A 21,794-nucleotide genomic window follows, 5' to 3' on the forward strand; every position below is an offset into this window, starting at 1 on the left:
AATGTGTACTAAGGCCCTTATTCAGATCTGATCGCAGTACAAATTTGTTCTCAAAATGGGCAAAACCATGTGCACTGCAGGTGGGGCAGATGTAACATGTGCAGAGAGAGTTAGATTTGGGTGGGGTGTGTTGAAACTGAAATCTAAATTGCAGTGTAAAAATAATGCAGCCAGTATTTACCCTGCACAGAAACAAAATAACTCACACAAATCTAACTCTCTCTATACAGGTTACATCTGCCCCACCTGCAGTGCACATGGTTTTGCCCATTTTAACCCCTTCCCGACATTTGACGTATATATACGTCATGGCCGGGATGTACTTCCCGACACATGACGTATATATACGTCATGACTTTAAACTGTCCCCGCGTCTATAGACGCGGTGACAGTTTAAACATGTCTGCTGTCCCTGACAGCAGACATGTCCCTGCATGCCCAGGGGGGGTGGCGATGCCTCCCCCCCGTCGGCGATCGCTGTGATTGGCTGTTCAATGTGAACAGCCAGTCGCAGCGTTTTCCTGTGTTACCGGCGAATCAGACGCTCGGTAACACAGGTGTCAATCACCGCCGGGGGTGAGGGGGCATGAGGGGGTCACCGGTGATGACCACACCTCACCCCACCTGCCCCCAAGGCTGTGATTGGTCCGTCAGACCGACGGACCAATCACAGCCAAGGCGCGTCATTTAAACTAACGGTGACTGCGCTGCAGACGCCATTCCGGTCTGGAATTGCGTGCAGAGCGGTCACCGGCAACTCTGTCGTGCTATACATACCTGAACCTTGCCTGATACTTACCTGATCACTGCTGATCACCGCTGGTAGCGTGCTGCCAGCAGCTGGATGCTTCCTGGATCTTGTGACTTCCTGTGTCCTGCTGCTGCAGTGTCATAGAGTCACAGATCGTGAGAGATCGTGACAGAGAGTGATAGAGAGTGCTAAATTTTGTGTCTGCTGCACCCCTTTTGTGCTGATCAGTATATCTGTGCTGATCAGCAACTTTTTTTTTTTATATATATATATATATACCTGTCAGTTGCCCCCCCTTTTGTGCTGATCAGTTTAAATTAATTAACTGATCAGCAACTTTTTTTTTTTTTATATATACCCTGTCAGGTTGCACCCGTGTGTGCCTGCTGCCCCTCACTGCTAATCAGTGTTGCATCACTGCATCGCTGATCTGCAGTTTTTTTTGTTTTTTTTGGAGAGTGCAGTGGGGTTTTGTTTTTACACCCACGTTGCTTTTGTGGGTGTCCTGTGGCCGCTAATCAGTGAACATCACTGAACAGCATTTTTGGCACAGGGTTGATATCATTTTTTTTCTGCAGTTTTTTTAAATTTTTTTTTTTTTTGGAGAGTGCTGTGGTTTATTACACCCACGTTGCTTTTGTGGGTGTCCTGTGGCCGCTGATCAGTGACGTACATCACTGAACAGCATTTTTGGCACAGGGTTGATATCATTTTTTTTCTGCAGTTTTTTTCTGCAGTTTTTTTTTTTGGAGAGTGCTGTGGTATTTTTTTTTTTTAAATTGTTTTTACACCCACGTTGCATTTGTGGGTGTCCTGTTGCCTTTGAGCGCTGTTCAGTGACGGACGTTACTGACCAACATCTGTGCTCAATTTTTGGCGCAGGACCTTTTTTTTTTTTTTTTTTAACCCCTTCAATTTTTTTTTTTTTTTATTGGGATCAAATTCCTGTATAAAGTATTTTTTTTTCTGCACTACATACACACTACACACTACATACCCCCCGTGTTGAAATAAGGTTTGTACCCCCCCTACACTATACACGTGTTGAAACATTACACTTACAGAAACACAAAAATAAAAATGTCATCCCAAATGTCATCCCAGTCATCCAGAAGAATGTATTCAGCGGAGGAGGCATATGCCATGCTTGCCTCTGACTCTGACACAGCCAGTGATGCAAGCGGGGAATTTGAAGGATTCGTCTTAAGCTCCTCTTCCTCCTCTAGTGATGAGGGACCCCCTCAAAGACGCCCCCGTAGAGCAGCTGAGACCCCCCCCAAATGATTGATCCCGTATGGACCCCACCACCAGACAATTTTGAGCCCCAGGTTCCTGAGTTTTTGGCCATCCCAGGAATCCAATTTGATTCAACAGGTCTTAGAGAAATTGACTTTTTCAAATTATTTTTCTCTGATGATTTTATAAATTTAATGGTGGACCAAAGTAATTTATATGCCCAGCAGTTTATTGCTCAAAACCCCACGTCATCATTTGCTAGGTGGACCCCTGTAGATGCAGTAGAGATGATGACGTTTTGGGGTCTGGTGTTACATATGGGCATAGTAAAAAAGCCAGAAATTAGGCAATATTGGAGTACAGATGTTCTGTACAGCACCCCATTTTACCGTATGGCCATGACTCGGACTCGTTTTGAGACAATCCTTAAATTTTAACATTACACCGATAATGCACAGTGCCCACCCAGAGATGATCCCACCTTTGACCGGCTATTCAAAGTCAGGCCGGTCATTGATCATTTCAGTGCCAAATTTGCAGAGATGTACATCCCTGAAAAATTTATTTGTATCGACGAGTCCCTTATACATTTTAAAGGAAGGGTTAAATTCCGCCAGTACCTTCCCAGTAAGAGGGCAAGGTATGGCATAAAAATGTATAAACTGTGTGAAAGCACCTCAGGGTACACCCACAGGTTTAGGGTATATGAAGGGAAGGATTCAAGAATTGAACCGCCAGAATGCCCCCCCTCCCTCGTAGGTGTTAGTGGAAAAATTGTCTGGGATTTAGTGCACCCCTTCCTGGATAAAGGTTATCACCTCTATGTGGATAACTTTTACACTAGCATCCCCCTGTTTAAGGCCCTTGGTTCAAGAAGTACAGCAGCTTGCGGTACTGTGCGCAAGAACCAAAGAGGCCTCCCAAAAACGCACATTGCCCAAGTACTGAGAAGGGGTGAAAGCAGGGCACAATCCACCGAAAATATGTTGTTGGTCAAATATAAGGACAAGAGGGATGTCCTTATACTGACAACAATTCATGGAGACAGTACCACCTCCATCCCTGTACGAGGTACCAGTACCCACACCTCAAAACCTAATTGTATCCTAGATTACAATAAGTACATGGGCGGAGTGGATCTTTCAGATCAGGTACTGAAGCCGTACAGTCCCCTGCGGAAAACAAAAATCTGGTACAAGAAGCTGGCCGTGTATATCATCCAGATGGCACTGTATAACGCTTACGTGCTATTCCGTTCTACCAGCCAGAGGGGGACATTTATGCACTTTCAAGAGGAAGTCATAAAGGGCCTAATATTTGGGAACCAGCAGGCAGAGGGCCCCAGTACTTCTAGTACTGGCCCCCGTATTGTACCAGGGAAGCATTTTCCTAACGAAATCCTCTCCACTGCAAGAAAGGGCAGGACACAAAAAAGGTGCAAAGTTTGCTATAAAAAGGGAATAAGAAAGGATACTATTTTCCACTGTGAAACTTGCCCCGACAAACCCGGCCTATGTATAAAGGAGTGTTTTTTAAAATATACCACACATCTATGGATTATTAGGTTCATCATTTCACCGTGCTTCGGGGGTCTTGCTAATGCCACATAGCACCCACCATTCATTCCACCAGAATCTGAGCTGCAAAATCCAAAAATCACTCCTTCCCTTCTGAGTCCTGCCATGCACCCAACTGGTATTTTTTGGTCACATATGAGGCATTGCCGTACTCGGGAGAAATTGGGGCACAGATTTTGGGGTGCTTTGTCTCCTTCATTCCTTGTGAAAATGAAAAATTTTGAGCCAGAACTGCATTTGTGTGTAAAAAATGTAATTTTTCATTTGCACAGCCCAGTTGTATCGAAATTGGTGAAACCCCTGGGGGTTTGAAATGTACACTATACCCCTAGATGAATTCCCTGAGGGGTGTAGTTTGCAAAATGGGGTCACTTGTGGGGGGGTTCCACTGTATTGGTGCTTCGGGGGTCTTGCTAATGCGACATAGCACCCACCAACATTCCACCAGAATCTGTGCTGCAAAATCCAAATATCACTCCTTCCCTTCTGAGTCCTGCCATTTTTTGGTCACACATGAGGCATTGCCGTACTCGGGAGAAATTGGGGCACAGATTTTGGGGTGCTTTGTCTCCTTCATTCCTTGTGAAAATGAAAAATTTTGAGCCAGAACTGCATTTTTGTGTAAAAAATTTAATTTTTCATTTTCACTGCCCAGTTGTACCACAATTGGTGAAACCCCTGGGGGTTTGAAATGTACACTATACCCCTAGATGAATTCCCTGAGGGGTGTAGTTTGCAAAAGGGGGTCACTTGTGGGGGGGTTCCACTGTATTGGTGCTTCGGGGGTCTTGCTAATGCGACATAGCACCCACCAACATTCCACCAGAATCTGAGCTGCAAAATCCAAAAATCACTCCTTCCCTTCTGAGTCCTGCCATGCACCCAAATGGTATTTTTTGGTCACATGTGAGGCATTGCCGTACTCGGGAGAAATTGGGGCACAGATTTTGGGGTGCTTTGTCTCCTTCATTCCTTGTGAAAATTAAAAATTTTGAGCCAGAACTGCATTTTTGTGTAAAAAATTTAATTTTTCATTTTCACTGCCCAGTTGTACCACAATTGGTGAAACCCCTGGGGGTTTGAAATGTACACTATACCCCTAGATGAATTCCCTGAGGGGTGTAGTTTGCAAAAGGGGGTCACTTGTGGGGGGGTTCCACTGTATTGGTGCTTCGGGGGTCTTGCTAATGCGACATAGCACCCACCAACATTCCACCAGAATCTGAGCTGCAAAATCCAAAAATCACTCCTTCCCTTCTGAGTCCTGCCATGCACCCAAATGGTATTTTTTGGTCACATGTGAGGCATTGCCGTACTCGGGAGAAATTGGGGCACAGATTTTGGGGTGCTTTGTCTCCTTCATTCCTTGTGAAAATGAAAAATTTTGAGCCAGAACTGCATTTTTGTGTAAAAAATTTAATTTTTCATTTTCACTGCCCAGTTGTACCACAATTGGTGAAACCCCTGGGGGTTTGAAATGTACACTATACCCCTAGATGAATTCCCTGAGGGGTGTAGTTTGCAAAATGGGGTCACTTGTGGGGGGGTTCCACTGTATTGGTGCTTCGGGGGTCTTGCTAATGCGACATAGCACCCACCAACATTCCACCAGAATCTGAGCTGCAAAATCCAAAAATCACTCCTTCCCTTCTGAGTCCTGCCATGCACCCAAATGGTATTTTTTGGTCACATGTGAGGCATTGCCGTACTCGGGAGAAATTGGGGCACAGATTTTGGGGTGCTTTGTCTCCTTCATTCCTTGTGAAAATGAAAAATTTTGAGCCAGAACTGCATTTTTGTGTAAAAAATGTAATTTTTCATTTGCACAGCCCAGTTGTACCAAAATTGGTGAAACCCCTGGGGGTTTGAAATGTACACTATACCCCTAGATGAATTCCCTGAGGGGTGTAGTTTGCAAAATGGGGTCACTTGTGGGGGGGTTCCTAACTTTTAGCATCTTATGGTGCCTAGAAACCTACATGGTGCCTAAAAAATAATATCATAAAAAGGAGGCTCCAAAATCAAGTAGGTGCTCCTTCTATTATGAAGCCTGTGGTTTGGTCAACGTGCACACTAGGGCCACATATAGGATATTTATGAAAACAAAAGAATTGGGGGAATCAATTTTTAGTCACATTTCTCTAGTAAAATCTACTGTGTTCCTTAGAAAAATGTATTAAAATTGAAAATCTGCAAAAAAAATGAAATTTTGAAATTTCACCTACACGTTGTTTTAATTCCTGTGAAACACCGAAAGGGTTAACAAACTTCCAAAATGCTGTTTTGAATACTGTGAGGGGTGCAGTTTTTGAAATGGCATCATTTATGGGGGTGTCTCACATACAAGTCCCTCAAAGTCACATCAGAACTGAACTGGTCCCTAAAAAAATCAGTGTTTGAAATTTTCTTGAAAATTTGAGAATTTGCTATTCATATTTTAAGCCTCCTAGTGTCCAAAAAAATTAAAAGGATGTTGAAATAATGATGGAAACATAAAGTTGACATATGGTCTATGTTAGTTATTAACTATTTTGAGTGGTATGATTATTTGTCTCACAAGCAGAAAATTTAACATTTTGAAAATTGCTAAATTTTCCATTTTTTTACGACATTTTGGCATTTTTCACAAAAAAACACAGACTGTATCGACCCAAATTTACCACTAACTTGAAGTACAATGTGTCACGAGAAAACAATCTCAAAATCACTGGGATAAGTAAAAGCAAAAAAAAGTTATCCCCACTTAAGTGATACATGTCAGATTTGAAAAAAAGGGCTCTGTCAGGAAGGCAAAAACATGCTGTGTCAGGAAGGGGTTAAGAACAAATTTGTACTGCGATCAGATCTGAATAAGGTCCTAAGTACACAGTGGCTGAGGGGCGCATGTCAATATCCCTAATGTAGATGTTTATCTAAAGTTATGGCCACATTTTATAACCCATAAACTGGTCTGATATGTAAAACTTCAAAAATAGACTACAAATGTATCAAGAATGAAAGTCACCATATGGATGATATATTCGAAACCAATCGAAAATAAACTGTGTTCCATGCACTTTTAGATTATGTACTAACATTCTGAATAGCATTTACCATACACTTTTTGTTAACCTTTAAAATCTAGTAGTTTTTTTTTTTTTCTTACCTTGTAGTTGTCCAGCAAATGGGATGGTTGATGACAGAATTATGTGCATTATGTGTATCTTATGATTTATGTATGTACATATTTTTTCCATTATATTATCAAGGCAGCGACTTGCTGTGTCTGTTGCAAACTACAATGTCTTCCCCTAACAAAGCTGTTGAGCTACAGTTACAAATGAAACAAAATGCAGAAGAGCTGCAGGACTTCATGAGAGAGTTAGAAGGCTGGGAAAAAGATATAAAGCAGAAAGATGCCAAGTTGAGTAAACAGACTGGTGGCCATGAAGAGGTAGGTGTTCATGGATTTGTATTGTAGTATATCCCAATTTAAAGTCCCAATTATCCTCCTTTTTATTATTTGTCTTACAATACAGGATCATCCCTTAGTTTCTCATTTGCATTTCCATTTGGGTGCAATGCAGTATATGATTATACCACCTGTGTGTAGCGTTGATTCTAGCACCCTGCGTATTTCAAAACCCATGCAGTTCCTTTTCCCTGCCTGGGGTGTCGTGCTCTGCTGTGATGCTTCTAGCACAGTGTGGTCTGTATTTCAGCACTGATATGCAGATCAGACCTGTGCTAGAAGCACCACACCAAAGAGCGACACCCCAAGCAGGAAAGATGAACAGCACTGGTTTTGAAAGATGCAGGGTGCTAGAATGAATGCTATGTATGTACTGTATCAAAGAGCATCCATGGGGACAGGTGCTTCAAAAAGAGACTGTCTCTGGCAATTGCTTGGAATAACTATTACCCCTTCTACACCGCCGCAAAAACCCGTGTTTTTCCCTTGTGGACCTGGGTCAGCGGCTGTACAAAAGGAGTTAACCCGTGTCCCTTTACACGAGGCTTCTATCCAGGTCCTGACCAGGCCATCTTAACACAGAGATTTCTCTAATGCTTTATCCCAGGCGTAGTCACCTCCAGTCCTTGAGATCTACCAACAGTTTCCATGTTCCATGTCTCCTCACAAAATCAGAAGTGATTAAGTGTTAAGATTTTGATGAATTGGAAAAGTTCAGGGAAAACACTGAAGTAAAGGGATTTTCCCCACAAACAAACCAATAGCCACTTTTAATATAGACTGGTAAATAGTTGTGTTAAGATTAGATTGTAATATAGACTGTGAATTTATTCTTGTGCAGACACTACCACCTATTAGAAACAAAGATTACAGAAAAAAGAAAAAAAGCAGAAGCAAACCACCGGCTGACCAGAAGATTTATGAAGAGACTAAAAAACCCAAGAGAAAATTACTTGATTATGAATATTGGGACAAGCTGGATGTGGTGAGTATAATCCGTAGTACATGCATGGTTGCTGTACTGCCCTATATATTGATCTAAATGGGGCATAAATGTAGCATGATATCAACATGTCTGTTTTCGCCACAACTGTTTTGTCATTTGAAATCCTAACACCACATTTTTCTAACAGGTGATGACAAATTGAACTCTAAGGGGGGGGTATTCAATACCCGCCGCTATTTCAGACTGCATTGAAGAGGCACTTCGACAGAATGGACCCGACTTTACAACCAGTCGGGCCCGTTTTGTCAAAACTGGCCGTGGATTGTCGAAATCACACTGGATCTCGACTATTCACAGCCGTTTTCTCCGTTCAATAGGCTGCACATTCCACAGGCGATTAATCTGGCGTGCACACCGAAAACGGGGCAGGGTTCCGACTGCCGGAACGTTCTGCCAGTCTGAACCCAGGATTGAATACTCTCCTAAATGTGTCTTTGATTTGTGATGTGTGACCAATTCTAATTTAAGCAACAGAGGACAAAATGCCATTCACCGCTATTTATTCAGAAAATCTTTCTGGACTTTTTACTGTGTTCTGTCACATTTTTGTGAATGTTCATATAACAACTTAATTCAATGACTGAATAGTAAATGTGTACTGTATTTATATCAGTGTGTGTCTCTGCAGACTTAACTTACCTGTTCAATTAAGGAAGTGAAGGATATAGTAGAAATTTTTATTCATTTTACCTTTCACATCTACCGCACAGACTTGAAAAGAGTGACAGCCTTGTGCTTAAATGTATAAGAGTGCCTACTGCCACTTAAAGTAGGATGTTTCTAGACATGGGAAACCTGAACACTTCTATATACTCAAAGATTTAAGGATTATTGCCATTTTGGAGATGGGTGTCTATATTACATTTACCTGAATTACTGGAATAAATGATACTTTGAAATGAAGTGTTAGCCCTTTGGTATTAATATCGGCACATCATGATTTCTATGAATGTTTTATGTGTCTGATTTGACACAGGACAAAGCATTGCAGGAGCTTGATAAAGAGGACAATACAAATGAATCCATGTCTACGGAGTCAGATTCTGGAGATGAATATGGAGTACCTATTAATACAGAAAGAGCTCTGGCAGAAAAAGAAAAGGTATTGTTTACTTTGTCTTGTCCTTTGGTTAGTAACCATTAGCCCCATTTTGTGTATTCACGAGTGATTGTATCTATCAGAATGAAAATGCTTTCACATTGTAATAAGGCTGCTAAACATTTAATTATAAAAATAAACATGGCTTCCAGTATACTATAATAAAGAATTAGCAAGGACTGACTTCTAGGGTTTTCTGCACTGTGCTGACTTGGCTGAGTCTGGGTTGCATATTATGACAAGAGTAACACATGCTGTTACCGTGTAACTAGCCCCATCTAGCTCAAAAATAATACCCAATTTTGGCCAGTGACACCTAACTTTTTTTTTTTTTTTACTGGCTGCTACCCTGTTTCCCCGATAAGACCTACCCCAATAATAAGCCCTTCCCTTATTTCTGGACAACGGTCCAAAATAAGCCCTACCCTGAAAATAATCCCAATTTTGCCCAGTCCCTGCACTAAACATCCAGCTCCGCCCACCCCCCGCATGAAATGGATGCGGCTGCAGCCCTGGCAGTGCTGAAGCCTCTGCTGGCATAAGCAGCCCCAGGGAGGAATTGCGCGTGTGACGTTACCACACACCTCAAGGACTAAGCAGCATCTGTATAAAGGTGGGAGCAGAGTGACTGAGCGGTGGTGGCGGGAGTGGCTGAAAAACGCAGCAGGAAAGTGGTAGTTGTGCTTAAAGTATAAGGTGATTGAGGGGCATGATGTGGATAAAAGAAGAACTGAGGGGCTAAAATAAGCCCTACCCCGAAAATAAGCCCTAACGTGTTTTTTGGACTGAAAAAAAAAAAATAAGACTTATGTCTTATTATCGGGGAAACATGGTAGCTATCTTTCCTCATTATTAGCATGGTAGTGATGATTGCTCTTTCTTGAATCTAGAGACTTAAGATACATCCAGAGCATATGTTGATTTTTTTTTTTTTTGGGTACTTCTGTACTTTCACGGCGCCACTAGAAATCGCGGGCATCGCGGCCATTGAATGCACTAAAAATCGGGTGCGACGCGATGCCCGCGATTTCCCATAGGGACCAATGTTAAATTTCTCAATTGACCCGATTTTACTGTTCAATGCCTCAATTGACACGATTTTTCCATAGGAAACAATGTTAAATGGCCCACAGAGGCCAAATAGCCACCCTGAAGTGTGAAATGGCCCCCACAATTGTTAACGCCACCCCACGATCAACGTGAACCCGAAGCGTGGCGAGCGCAGCGGTACGCGTCCTCCGACCTTTTCATACCTCCACTATCCACGTCGGCGTGGAGTTGAGAATAGAATAGTGTGGCGAGCGCAGCGAGCCACCGAGCCCGAAGCGTGGCGAGGGGACGCGGATACCTTCACAGGTAAACGCGTCCCTTCGCGGGCTTCACAGGTATCCTCGTCCCCTCGCGGGGCTCGCCACGCTTCGGGCTCGCTGCGCTCGCCACACTATTCTATTCTCAACTCCACGCCGACGTGGATAGTGGGGGTATGAAAAGGTCGTAGGACGCGTACCGCCGCCCCTCGCGGGCTCGCTGCGCTCGCCACGCTTCGGGTTCACGTTGATCGTGGGGTGGCGTTAACAATTGTGGGGGCCATTTCACACTTCAGGGTGTCTATTTGGCCTCTGTGGGCCATTTAACATTGATTCCTATGGAAAAATCGTGTCAATTGAGAAATTTAACATTGGTCCCTATGGGAAATCGCGGGCATCGCGTCGCACCCGATTTTTTAGTGCATTCAATGCCCGCGATGACCGCGATATCCTATCTTTCCTAATCTAGTGGCGCCGTGAAAGTAAAGAAGTACCTTTTTTTTTATTATTTATAGTGTGCTTTTAGTGGCATGTATCTCCTAGATGTAATTTTACAGATGTCATGTTACTCTTACATTGAACGGCAAACTTCCTCTAAAATGAGGAAACTGGAACTGAAGTAGAAGGTTGCAGCCGGATCCCGCTACTGGAAGGGAAGGCTGCCGGGCTGTGGCCATCCCCTCCATTCTAAACTGATGTGTGCAGCACGGCTTCCTGGCCGTGCGGGTTTTCGCCGCCCGGCAGGAGCCGGAATGTGTGAAATAGCCCTTAGGATACTATAATATTAGGAGAAGAATAATTAAATAAATAATGACTTGATATTTCTTTTGTTTATATATGACTCTCCATTGGTCTTATTAAAACCCAGTATGTTTCTCTTTCTTGCCCAATTTTGAATTTGCTTACGATAAAGAAATTATTTTGATGTGTATCATCCTTGTTTATTTTTAATTTGTATTGTTCTTCAAACAAATTTTGCTTTTCTGAAAATGTAATCTTTTATTGCTAAATTAGTTATATTTTAATTCAGGGAAATAATTATTTTAAAGCGGGAAAGTTTGACGAAGCTGTGGAATGCTACACAAAAGGCATGAATGCTGATCCATATAATGCAGTTTTGCCTACAAATCGTGCTTCTGCTTTCTACAGACAAAAGAAGTAAGTCTTGTTTTTATGCTACTTTGATAGACAATCATTCATTATATGACTTCTGCAAAAGCTCAGATGTTTATCATTCTTGTCATACATTTGTCCTAGGTTTGCTGTTGCTGAATCAGACTGCAATCTGGCTATTGCAATAAATAACAAGTACTGGAAAGCATATGCACGAAGGGGAGCTGCTCGCCTTGCATTAAACAATTTTCCAGGAGCAAAGGAAGGTTGTCAGTTTAATCTATTATTTTGAAGCATATCTTATGGCTCATACACACTGGGCGACTTTGAGCTGAAAGTCGCTCAAAACAGCATGTTTGAGCGGCTTTCAGCTCAAAGCCGCCCAGTGTGTATGCCAGTGTGTATGTGTCGCCGGGAAAGCCGTTCATGGTATAAGCCAGCAGATGAGCAGCTTTGAGGGCGGCTTTGCATGGCTCTGCGCTAGGCAAAGCAGTCCTCCCCCCGCTGATGGCGCCGGGCAGGTGTATATGCACTGAGCGGCTTTTCCCCCAGGGATGAAAACGATCCTCACTGAGCAAAATCGCCCAGTGTGTATGGACCTTTATGCTGTCTGTTTACTCAAATACCTGTGTGGTTTTATTTTTCCAATATTAACTTGAAGTAAAAAATGTTGCGCAGTTAAGTGTCCATTAGTAGAGAAGATATGTTGGACATGCATGTCGATTCTACGTCTTATGGATGGTCTGACACGCATTATTATAGGAGAGATCAAAATAAAATAATACTTCCTATTAGTAAAATGTTTCTTTTAAGCATATATATTTTTTCTTCATTTTTATGTAAAGAGTTTTCAGATTATATACAAAACAAGGCATGCCAGGTAAACTCTGCAAATTAAGCACATAAGAAAACCTGTCAATGAAGTTACAATATATATACAGTAGGTCACAACAGAACATATACAGAATATCTTTAAAACGAAAATATCTGAAACAGTCACAGGATTAAAGTACTTGTCGAGAATAGCTGGTCACATAATTCCACATTTAAGCCAGTGCAGGCGACAAAGTCAATAGCAAATAATTGGAATGCATCATACAGGATCTAAGACCCGTAAATTAAACTTCCAGCAAGATACACAGAGGGGTGAAACCCAAAGACACCTGGGTCACAAATGTCAGAAAAGCAGTATTCATGCCCACGCTGTACCAGCTCAAGATAATACGGGGATATTAACTAAACTATCATTTAAACAAATCCCAGTAAGAATCATCTAAAGAAAGAGTGTAGTAAATAAATCTAACAGGAAAATCAGAATATGCAAAAGTACCACACAGCCTAGAGAGAAACCAAGCACCAGCTGCCAAATGACAACAGAATATTTCAGAAATAGAATAAGAATGTGACTATGTAAAACATAAATAATTGCGTAAAAATGAGGACAGTTGTCTGTGTACAATATATATCGACCTATATTTATATATTTGTAATGGGATTTCCCATGAGCATTTATTAAGCCTCTGAGTGCCAACATCTCTGTGAAAGATGTGCAAAATATCCTCTAAATATGCCAGCGTCTCTCACATTTGTTATATCAAATCAACTAAAAAAATGTTGTGTATAAAAAGATATTTCCTATATAAGGTTTACATTACAGGTCATTATGATGAATAAAAATGTTTGGCAATTTTCACACCTACTTTGACAATTCACTTGGAACTCAAAGGGTTAAAAATATTTAAAGAACAGCACATAACTATCTAAAAATGTGTGACATTTATTATTTTATTTCCTGCATAGATTACGAAAAAGTCCTGGAACTGGATCCAAACAATTTTGAGGCCACAAATGAATTAAAGAAAATTACACGGGTAATTACTATCCTACATAAGTTGAAACGTGGTAGTGGCATTGTCATAATCAATTTGCATACTTGTATTAAATTATTTTAGCTGTTACAAAATTTGGGGTGTCCATATATTCAGATCCTTTATGGAGAATGCAGTAGTAGTGGTAGTGGTAGTGGTAGTGGTATACCGGTAGTTACTAAAGGGTGCTCATAGAATTCCCCTGGCAACAATATGTACAGAATTCAGATGTTCTTATCGCAACAATGTTATTGGAAAGGGAGCAGCTCTGATTCTAATTATCCAGGGACATGTGTACACTTGAATTACAGGAATACTTTCTAACTTGTAGTAAAATAAATAGAGCCCATAAAAGGGTCCCAAAAGGCTACTTTTATTGGGATGTGTACATTTCTCCTTATACTGTCTTTTCAAATAAGGTTGCCCCTGAGTTTACTGAAAAGTCCCCCCTTTTTTGTGGCAATTGAAAACAAAATACACACTTATTTGCTTTATGTTTATCAATTCGATAAAAATATTTTTAGTCTTCCTAAAAACAAAACCAGGTATAATTTGTGTGGCTACTGCAGTAATAATTCCAGATGTTGGACTATAACAAGTGCAAAAACTGCAGAAATAGGTCAGATGACATGGGGTTAAGAAGTCTGGTACTTGTGTATTATCACGCGCCCATCGCATTGCATACCATAAGGCTTAATATGGTATGCAATGAGATGAGATGTGCTGCGATGGGACCCGATCTTATACAATTTAAAATTGTATAACATTATATATGGCATACAATGAGATGAGATGAGATTTTAAATTGTATAAGCACACTAATGGGTGCTTTCAATGTTAATTGGCCCCCCTATAAGATTTTTAATTGTATAAGCACCCTAATGGGTGCTTACAATGTTAAATGCACCCCCACGCCACCCCCACTATCAACGCCAACCCGAAGCGTGGCGAGCCCGTTTCATACCCCCACTATCCATGTCGGCGTGGAGTTGATTTTATATAGTGTGGCGAGCGGACGTGTAATACATGTAAAGTAAAACGCGGCCCCTCGCCACGCTTCAGGCTCGGTGGCTCGCTGCGCTCGCCACACTATATAAAACCAGCTCCACGCCGACATGGATAGTGGGGGTATGAAAAGGTCGGAGGACGCGTACCGCCACCCCTCGCGGGCTCGCTGTGCTCGCCACGCTTCGGGGTGGGGGTGCATTTAACATTGTAAGCACCCATTAGGGTGCTTATACAATTTAAAATCTCATCTCATCTGATTGTATGCCACATACAATGGTATACAATTTTAAATTGTATAAGATGCCATAAGATGGATATCGTGGGCGCCGTGCTAATACACAAGTACCAGAAGTCTTTTTGTTTCTGAAGAAATTGATGCATACGAAAGCATGAAGTTTTGAAAGCAGTGTAATGTGTACAGTATGTGCTCTAGACCCTCGTCTCTTAGGAGGGGCAGGGTAAGGGAAAGCCAAAACATTTCAACATTTAATCAAAATGAAGTGATTTATTTGATATATATATATATATATATATATATATATATATATATATATATATATATATATATATATATATATATATATATGTATATGTATATATGTATATGTATATATAATGTTGTGCAAGGTCCGGCACTCCCTTCCTCCAACCTTATGGTAATCTGTGCCCAGGTGCCCCTCCTGAGGGAACTCAGTCCCACCACATAGACTCCTCCAATAACAGATGTCACTCCGGGACTTAGCAGGTGTAAAACTGATTCTTACTGTGCCTACGGCGTTTCGGGATCAACCCGTCTTCAGGACATACAATGGATGTCCTGAAGACGGGTTGATCCGGAAATGCGTAGACACAGTAAGAATCAGTTTTACACCTGCTAAGTCCTAGAGTGACATCTGTTATTGGAGGCGTGTGTGTGTGTATATATATATATATATATATATATATATATATATATATATATATATATATATTATTTTGTATTAAGTCTGTTTTACTATTTATATTGTATATTTTCATTTTTAGGAATTACAGACTTCCTCTAGTCCTCCAGAGGAAAAAGACAATGTAAAGGAGGATACTGATGTTTGTGAAGAAGACGATATGTGTAAATGGGACCGACAGCAGAAGCAACAAGCAATCATGCAGAAAGATCTGGTAGATTTCCTTTTATTTTCATTTACATAGAAAATCTCTAAGAAAGTTTTTACACATATATATATACACACACACACACACACACACACTTGATGTCCCTATGGCTAGGTTATTTTTCACTTCCCCTCATTAGTACCCAACACGCACCCCTTGTTTTTACTCCATCTTTCTTTTCCCTCTCCGTCGGTTTCTCTTCTCAGCATTTATCTGATTATGAAGTGTTTGTTTGCACTGCTCAGAAACAAAGCAATAGTATTATGAACTGCTTAAGAATGAAGGTTGTTGTTTCAACCTTAAGTATGTAGGAAAAATAAAGATACTTTGGTTACAGTATTATGGATATCTCAAAACCATATACACAATGAATAATTACAACTTTAGATAAAACATTAAAATTTTTTTTTAGAGAAGATAAGCTGCCCTGCCCTCATCAAGTAAGTAGGATATACCACTAGAGGAGAACCTCTCCAGGGCGAACCTGACGTATGACTATTAGTGGGTATTTTAAATAAATTTAATAGCAGACATTCAGCCTTGTACCTGACACACTGACACATTTTCCATATAACCTACATTTTAATTACAGCATCCATTCATATGTTGCAAGTGTTCTTGTTAATATGATTGAATGTATAATACAATTCTGTTTGCAATCCTTCAGGGTAATGCTTACTTTAAAGAAGGAAAATATGAAATTGCTATTGAATGCTACACAGAAGGCATTGCAGCAGATGATACAAATGCACTGTTACCAGCAAATCGAGCCATGGCATATCTAAAAATTCAAAAGTAAGTCAACTTTTCAAATGTGTGCTGCACAGTTGATGCGTTGTTCTCTGGCTGCAGTGCGTTCTCTCCAGCGTCCTCATGTGGCAGTGCTCCACTAACCTATAAATGTATTCATCATGCAAAGCAAACTTGTGACATTTGTAAATGTCTGTGTACAATCTGCCTGGGCATAAGCTGTTACATATTGCACATATTCTTTTGATACCATTAATATGTCAACTGCTGTAAGCAGTTTCTTAAGTTCTTAAAACTCCCAAAAAATTCTGCGGAAATGTTGGAATTTTATAGGCCGCAAACTTTAAGTGTTAGTTTATTGCCCTTACTAAGAAAGATCTATTATTCCTTCCCTACGCAGTGTCGTAATAACCTGACCTATGTGTAAAATGAGTTTGGTGAACATGTAGCAAAGTAGGCAGCATGACGCATTGATGGGGTTCAACTGGTATTATTTGTTTATTTTATTGCCAGTTATTTATATAGCGCATACATATTCCGCAGCGCTTTACAGAGAATATTTGAACATTCACATCAGTCCCTGCCCCAGTGGAGCTTACAATCTATGTTCCCTACTACATGTACATGCACACACAGACATTTAAGGGGTAATTATTGTTTTTGAGCCAATTAGCCTACCAGTATATTTTTTGATTGTGGGAGGAAACCAGAGTACCCGGAGGAAACCCACGCAAGCACGGGGAGAATATACAAACTCCGCACAGTTAGGGCCATGGTGGGTATAGAACCCATGACCTCAGCGCTGTGTGTCAGTAATGCTAACCATTACACCATCCGTACTGCTTATCTGAAGCACTACTCTCTGTACATACTGTTGCAATGAGCCACTTCTCCAACTGCAGTAGAGCGGGACAAGTAATTCCAGTAGGGCTTCCATAAATGTACACTAGCTGACAGAGGCATATGCATTTCACTGCTATTTCTGTACTACAGATGGAGCCCCTCTCATGCTTGCTTGGCTCTCAGAACGTCACCGCTGGCAAGAGCTGGCGGAGAGGGATTCCATCAGACTGGGATGCACGTGCGTCTCTCGGTGGCGGGCAGAGTCGGGGCGGCGGTGGGGACCAGCGATGGCGGAGGCAGGGAGCTCCTTGCATTGGGGCACGCGAGCGTCTCGTGCGGCTGATGATGATGGAATTGCCGGCTGATGATGGTCATTCAGCCACCAGCTGCGCTCCTTCTGTATGTTGTTGCACGATAATGATATGTACATGTAGTATGGCTGAGAGTATCATCTTATCTGAACATGGCACAGTGAAAAAGAGCAAGTGATGTGTGTTTGATGTACTGTATGCTTGAGGCCATCTACTATATATATATATATATATATATATATATATATATATATATATATATATATATATATATATATATATATATATATATATATATATATATATGTATGTATGTATGTATGTGTGTGTGTATGTGTGTGTGTATATATATATATATATATATATATATATATATATATATGTGTGTATATATGTATGTGTGTATATATATATAATGGTTTCTACAAACTACAGTAGTGTTGATCAGCTATCTTTGTGACTCATTTAGATGTGTGTGATGTGAGTGACCTTTCATAATGTTAGTACAAAGAAATGTTAAATGTTATGAATCAATATATACTTTTCATCTTCTGCTAAATCTATTTTTTCCCTTCTGTTGGTATTTCCTTACATGTATGTTTAGATACAAGGAAGCAGAAGAAGACTGTACACAAGCGATAGCTTTAGACCTTACATATGGAAAAGCTTTTGCTAGGAGAGGTACTGCGAGAGTAATGCTCAGAAAGCTGAAGGAAGCAAAAGAAGGTGATAAATACAATAATGAATTATCACTGGGGATTCATTTGCTCAATATAGTGCTTTTACATAGGAATATCCCAAATTAATACTCAGACGTTCTACTATAACATGATAAACTATGTGGCTTATACAGTATACTTTGGAATATATAAACAAATTTGTCGTTCTTGCTGCTTAGTCTGTCACTGCATTACAGAGATAAACTGGGGTGACATTAAAGAGAAAATACTGTAAATAAATGGATCATTATTTCTGAGAATCTTGAACAAATATGGGCGCTGTTCAGAATTACTAATAATTGAGGCTGTTCTTTGCTATATTTTCATTAAACACAATATATACTCATATGAAGAATTCTATTGATAAACCATCAACTCTTCTCACATCCACAAAAACTGTAGGGTAATTTGTGTTTAATTAACGGGGATGGGTTAAGGGAGGGGCGATAGGGGTGGCCGTCCTGAGGCCCCCACATACCTTCCACAGTGTCACTAAGAAAATGTCTCCTGTCTGTCGTGATATAAGTACTGCCCCTCCTCCACATACAGGAAGTGCAGCAGAAAGGCTCCCATCCCGGTACCCCTACGCAGTGTTACAGGTTTGAGTGTCCGGTAGTTAGGAGTGGGGAGGCTTGTATGTGAGTGCCCAGGCAGCAGCAGCATCACTCTGGGGCAGTAGCTGTGAGGACAGAGGGAGGAAACCGGAGATCCCACTGATGGAAGGAGCCTTTGTGGTGTGGGGACAGGGCCAGAAAACCGTGTGCATTTGGTGCTGGACTGCCAGCATATTACAGCTGGTGCACTGGCAGGCAGTCACATCCATGGAGAGAGAGTTGGAACACAATGCTACTGTCATTTCAATTCCATTGGATGTGGACACAAAACAGGATTATGAGAACATAGGAGGCTGCAGGGAGGCAGTGAGCAGGAGGATGGGTGACAGGGCTGGAGGGGGGCACAAGGGGCTTGGACTGGCACAGGGTTTGAGGGGATATAGGAGGCATGGGGCAGAAGGAGAAACCAGAAGCATGCTTTATTTTATTTTTATAACCGCCCACACAGACCTTAATTCGTCCCTGTTAATTTATATTGGTATATCCGGGTAGTGCTGGGCGCTCTGCACTACCCTGACAGATACTAGAAGTGCAGGAGCACTTCCATTATTTTTTTTTTATTTTTATTCATTTTTATTTTTTATAAACAGATTTTGAAATGGTCTTAAAATTGGAGCCTGGAAACAGACAAGCAGTATCAGAGCTGGCTAAGATATCTCGGGTATGTGCATTGATTTGCTGCCACAGTGTGCATTAGTGAAATAATATGTATATTGTGTGAAAACAATCCATTATTTGTTTTAGGTTCTTAGGAGGTCACTGCTATTTCAGATGTCTCTGAACTGTGTAATGATCTACTAGTAAGCTGGCTGAATATCATAAAATATAATTCCGCTTTGGGTGACCAAGAAGAAGTTCCATGTGTCTCGAAGCATAAAACTTCACAGATCAATCCCTTAAAGCTGGTTATACACTAATGCAATTTTGCCTGATTTAACACGATTCCGACTCATCGGGCCAAGAAATTAATGAAATCGGCAAATCGCGTGTGTTTTAAATACCATTCAATGTGCGTATCAGATCGTAGCCATAGATCACAAGGTGTTCCGTGTAGGACCTGTTGGTCAGACTCCGGCAGCACTTGCTGGGATGGCATGCAATATATTGCATTCAAAAGGATCACATGCGATCCTGCCACCCGGGAAGCTTCCGGGCTGTTCAAGGGAAATCCGAGAATTCTCATTAGTGAATGGCCAGCTTAAGAGCAGTAAAACGCAAAAGCCGAGGAGACTAAGTAATCTCTGGTATCAATGCACCACAGTGCAGTGGTGGGGCATATAGTACGTTGGAAGGTATGGGGTAAAGTAGCCCCATTTTGCCCCCAGTGCCTCCTTCATGAATGGGTTCAATGGATCGCTAGAAACATTGTTTAGAGCAGGGGTGGCCAAACCTGTCTTCGAGATCTACTAACAGTTGATGTTTCTCAGGCAACCTGTGGATCTATAGTAGGAATGAATGCAGCTTGTTTGACGATGTAACCGTAATGACTACAGCTGTGCACCAGCTAGGTGTTTTGGAAAACGTTGACTGTTGGTAGGTCCTAATTAAGAGTGGGAGGCACATATAGAAACTGTTGTAATTCCTACACCGTTCACCTGCTTTCGATGTACATACCCTCAAATTAAAGCTGAAAGTCTGCAGTTAAAGCATATATTGTTTGATTCATTTCAAATCCATTGTGGTGGTGTATAGAGCCCAAAATATGAGAATTGTGTTGATGTCCCAATATTTATGGACCTGACTGTATATATGTGTTTCGTTTTCATTGTAAGGATTATACTTACTACATTTATTAACCGCATAATCACTCATTGGGAATAGGTTTTATAGAGCTGTTCAAATATTTTCTACATCTTTAGGAAACGTATCATTGTGATTAAAATTTATTTATTCTTTCTTTCTGTCTATTGCAACTTTTCTTCCCTAAATGATGATTGTTATTGCACATTAGGCATTGCACTAGAAAAATATTTTTATCACACGTAAATCGTTCAATGTAAGATACTGTACTTGTATTTTTTTTTTTTTGGTCTAGGAACTTGATGAAAAATTAATAAATACAAGCCCTCCTCAATCTACAATTGAAAGTAAAGGGACAGATAAAAGACGCATTGTAAATCCAATAAACAAACCTACACATCTAAGATCCAATGTAAGTGTTTAGTTTTACATATATGGATTTGACAAATATTCTATCCTATTGTGTCATTTTACTTTTGCCTACTGGGTTTTTTTTTTTTGCAAAATATAAATTGTCCCAAACCTATGCAGTTTACATACATTATTGTATTTTTCACATGGTAAACAAATAATTATAAATAATAAAGATTATTAAAGATGTCATCATTACTCTGATAATGGTAGGGGCTGCGATCACCAGCTAAGAAACCTGAAATAATTTGCCATATACACGCTAGAACAATTATCATTCCGATCTGAATATTTTGTCACCGCAATAGATATTGTTTCTTAATTTGGGAAAATGTTCATCAACAGGTCCGATGAGATCATTCAATCCTACTGCTATCCTCATCATAAACTGCCCTGGGTGTTGCACACACACTGTGAGATTAGATGGCCTATGAGCTATAAATCCCCTGATTGGTTTGATTATGTCACAGCATGTACCCTGCTTAATTCCATTTACATTTTTGGAAAAGAAAATTACATTTATTGGTACACATACATGTTAAATTTCATAAAAAATTAAGAATTAAAAACAAAGCTCACTGCCCGCCAGGCTACTTGTAGCGATATGTTTTTCGGGGGGGAAACAAAGAGGGGGATCCGCTCCTATTGATGCCGCCAGATGGTAAAACAAGGGACCAGTTGGTAAAACAGGGGATAACAAACTTCCCTTATCCAAGAATGTTTAGATGAGGTATAGTTACCGGTGCAGTCCTTTTGGTAGGTTCCTCTGGGAGATCTTTACATCCTTTTTGGATAGAGTGTTCGCTGTATCATCCCTTATTGCTGAAACATGAGGAAAAGA

General features: G+C 40.8%; 1 protein-coding gene across 1 annotated transcript in view; it reads left to right on the top strand.

Annotated features, from left to right (window-relative positions):
• Window positions 1–21,794, top strand: part of RPAP3 (RNA polymerase II associated protein 3) — a 56,046-nt gene that overhangs the window by 1,367 nt on the left and 32,885 nt on the right. The window contains exons 2-12 of the mRNA XM_083182639.1: window positions 6,813–6,997; window positions 7,857–8,000; window positions 8,998–9,123; window positions 11,458–11,585; window positions 11,685–11,806; window positions 13,341–13,411; window positions 15,440–15,571; window positions 16,233–16,360; window positions 18,074–18,195; window positions 19,393–19,463; window positions 20,838–20,954. Of these exons, the coding sequence (XP_083038765.1) occupies window positions 6,845–6,997; window positions 7,857–8,000; window positions 8,998–9,123; window positions 11,458–11,585; window positions 11,685–11,806; window positions 13,341–13,411; window positions 15,440–15,571; window positions 16,233–16,360; window positions 18,074–18,195; window positions 19,393–19,463; window positions 20,838–20,954 (1,314 nt within the window). The 5' untranslated portion in view covers window positions 6,813–6,844. The remainder of the gene's footprint in view (window positions 1–6,812; window positions 6,998–7,856; window positions 8,001–8,997; window positions 9,124–11,457; window positions 11,586–11,684; window positions 11,807–13,340; window positions 13,412–15,439; window positions 15,572–16,232; window positions 16,361–18,073; window positions 18,196–19,392; window positions 19,464–20,837; window positions 20,955–21,794) is intronic.

The sequence above is a fragment of the Crinia signifera genome, chromosome 4 (genome assembly GCF_055691185.1).
Source record: "Crinia signifera chromosome 4, ASM5569118v1, whole genome shotgun sequence".
NCBI lineage: Eukaryota > Metazoa > Chordata > Amphibia > Anura > Myobatrachidae > Crinia > Crinia signifera.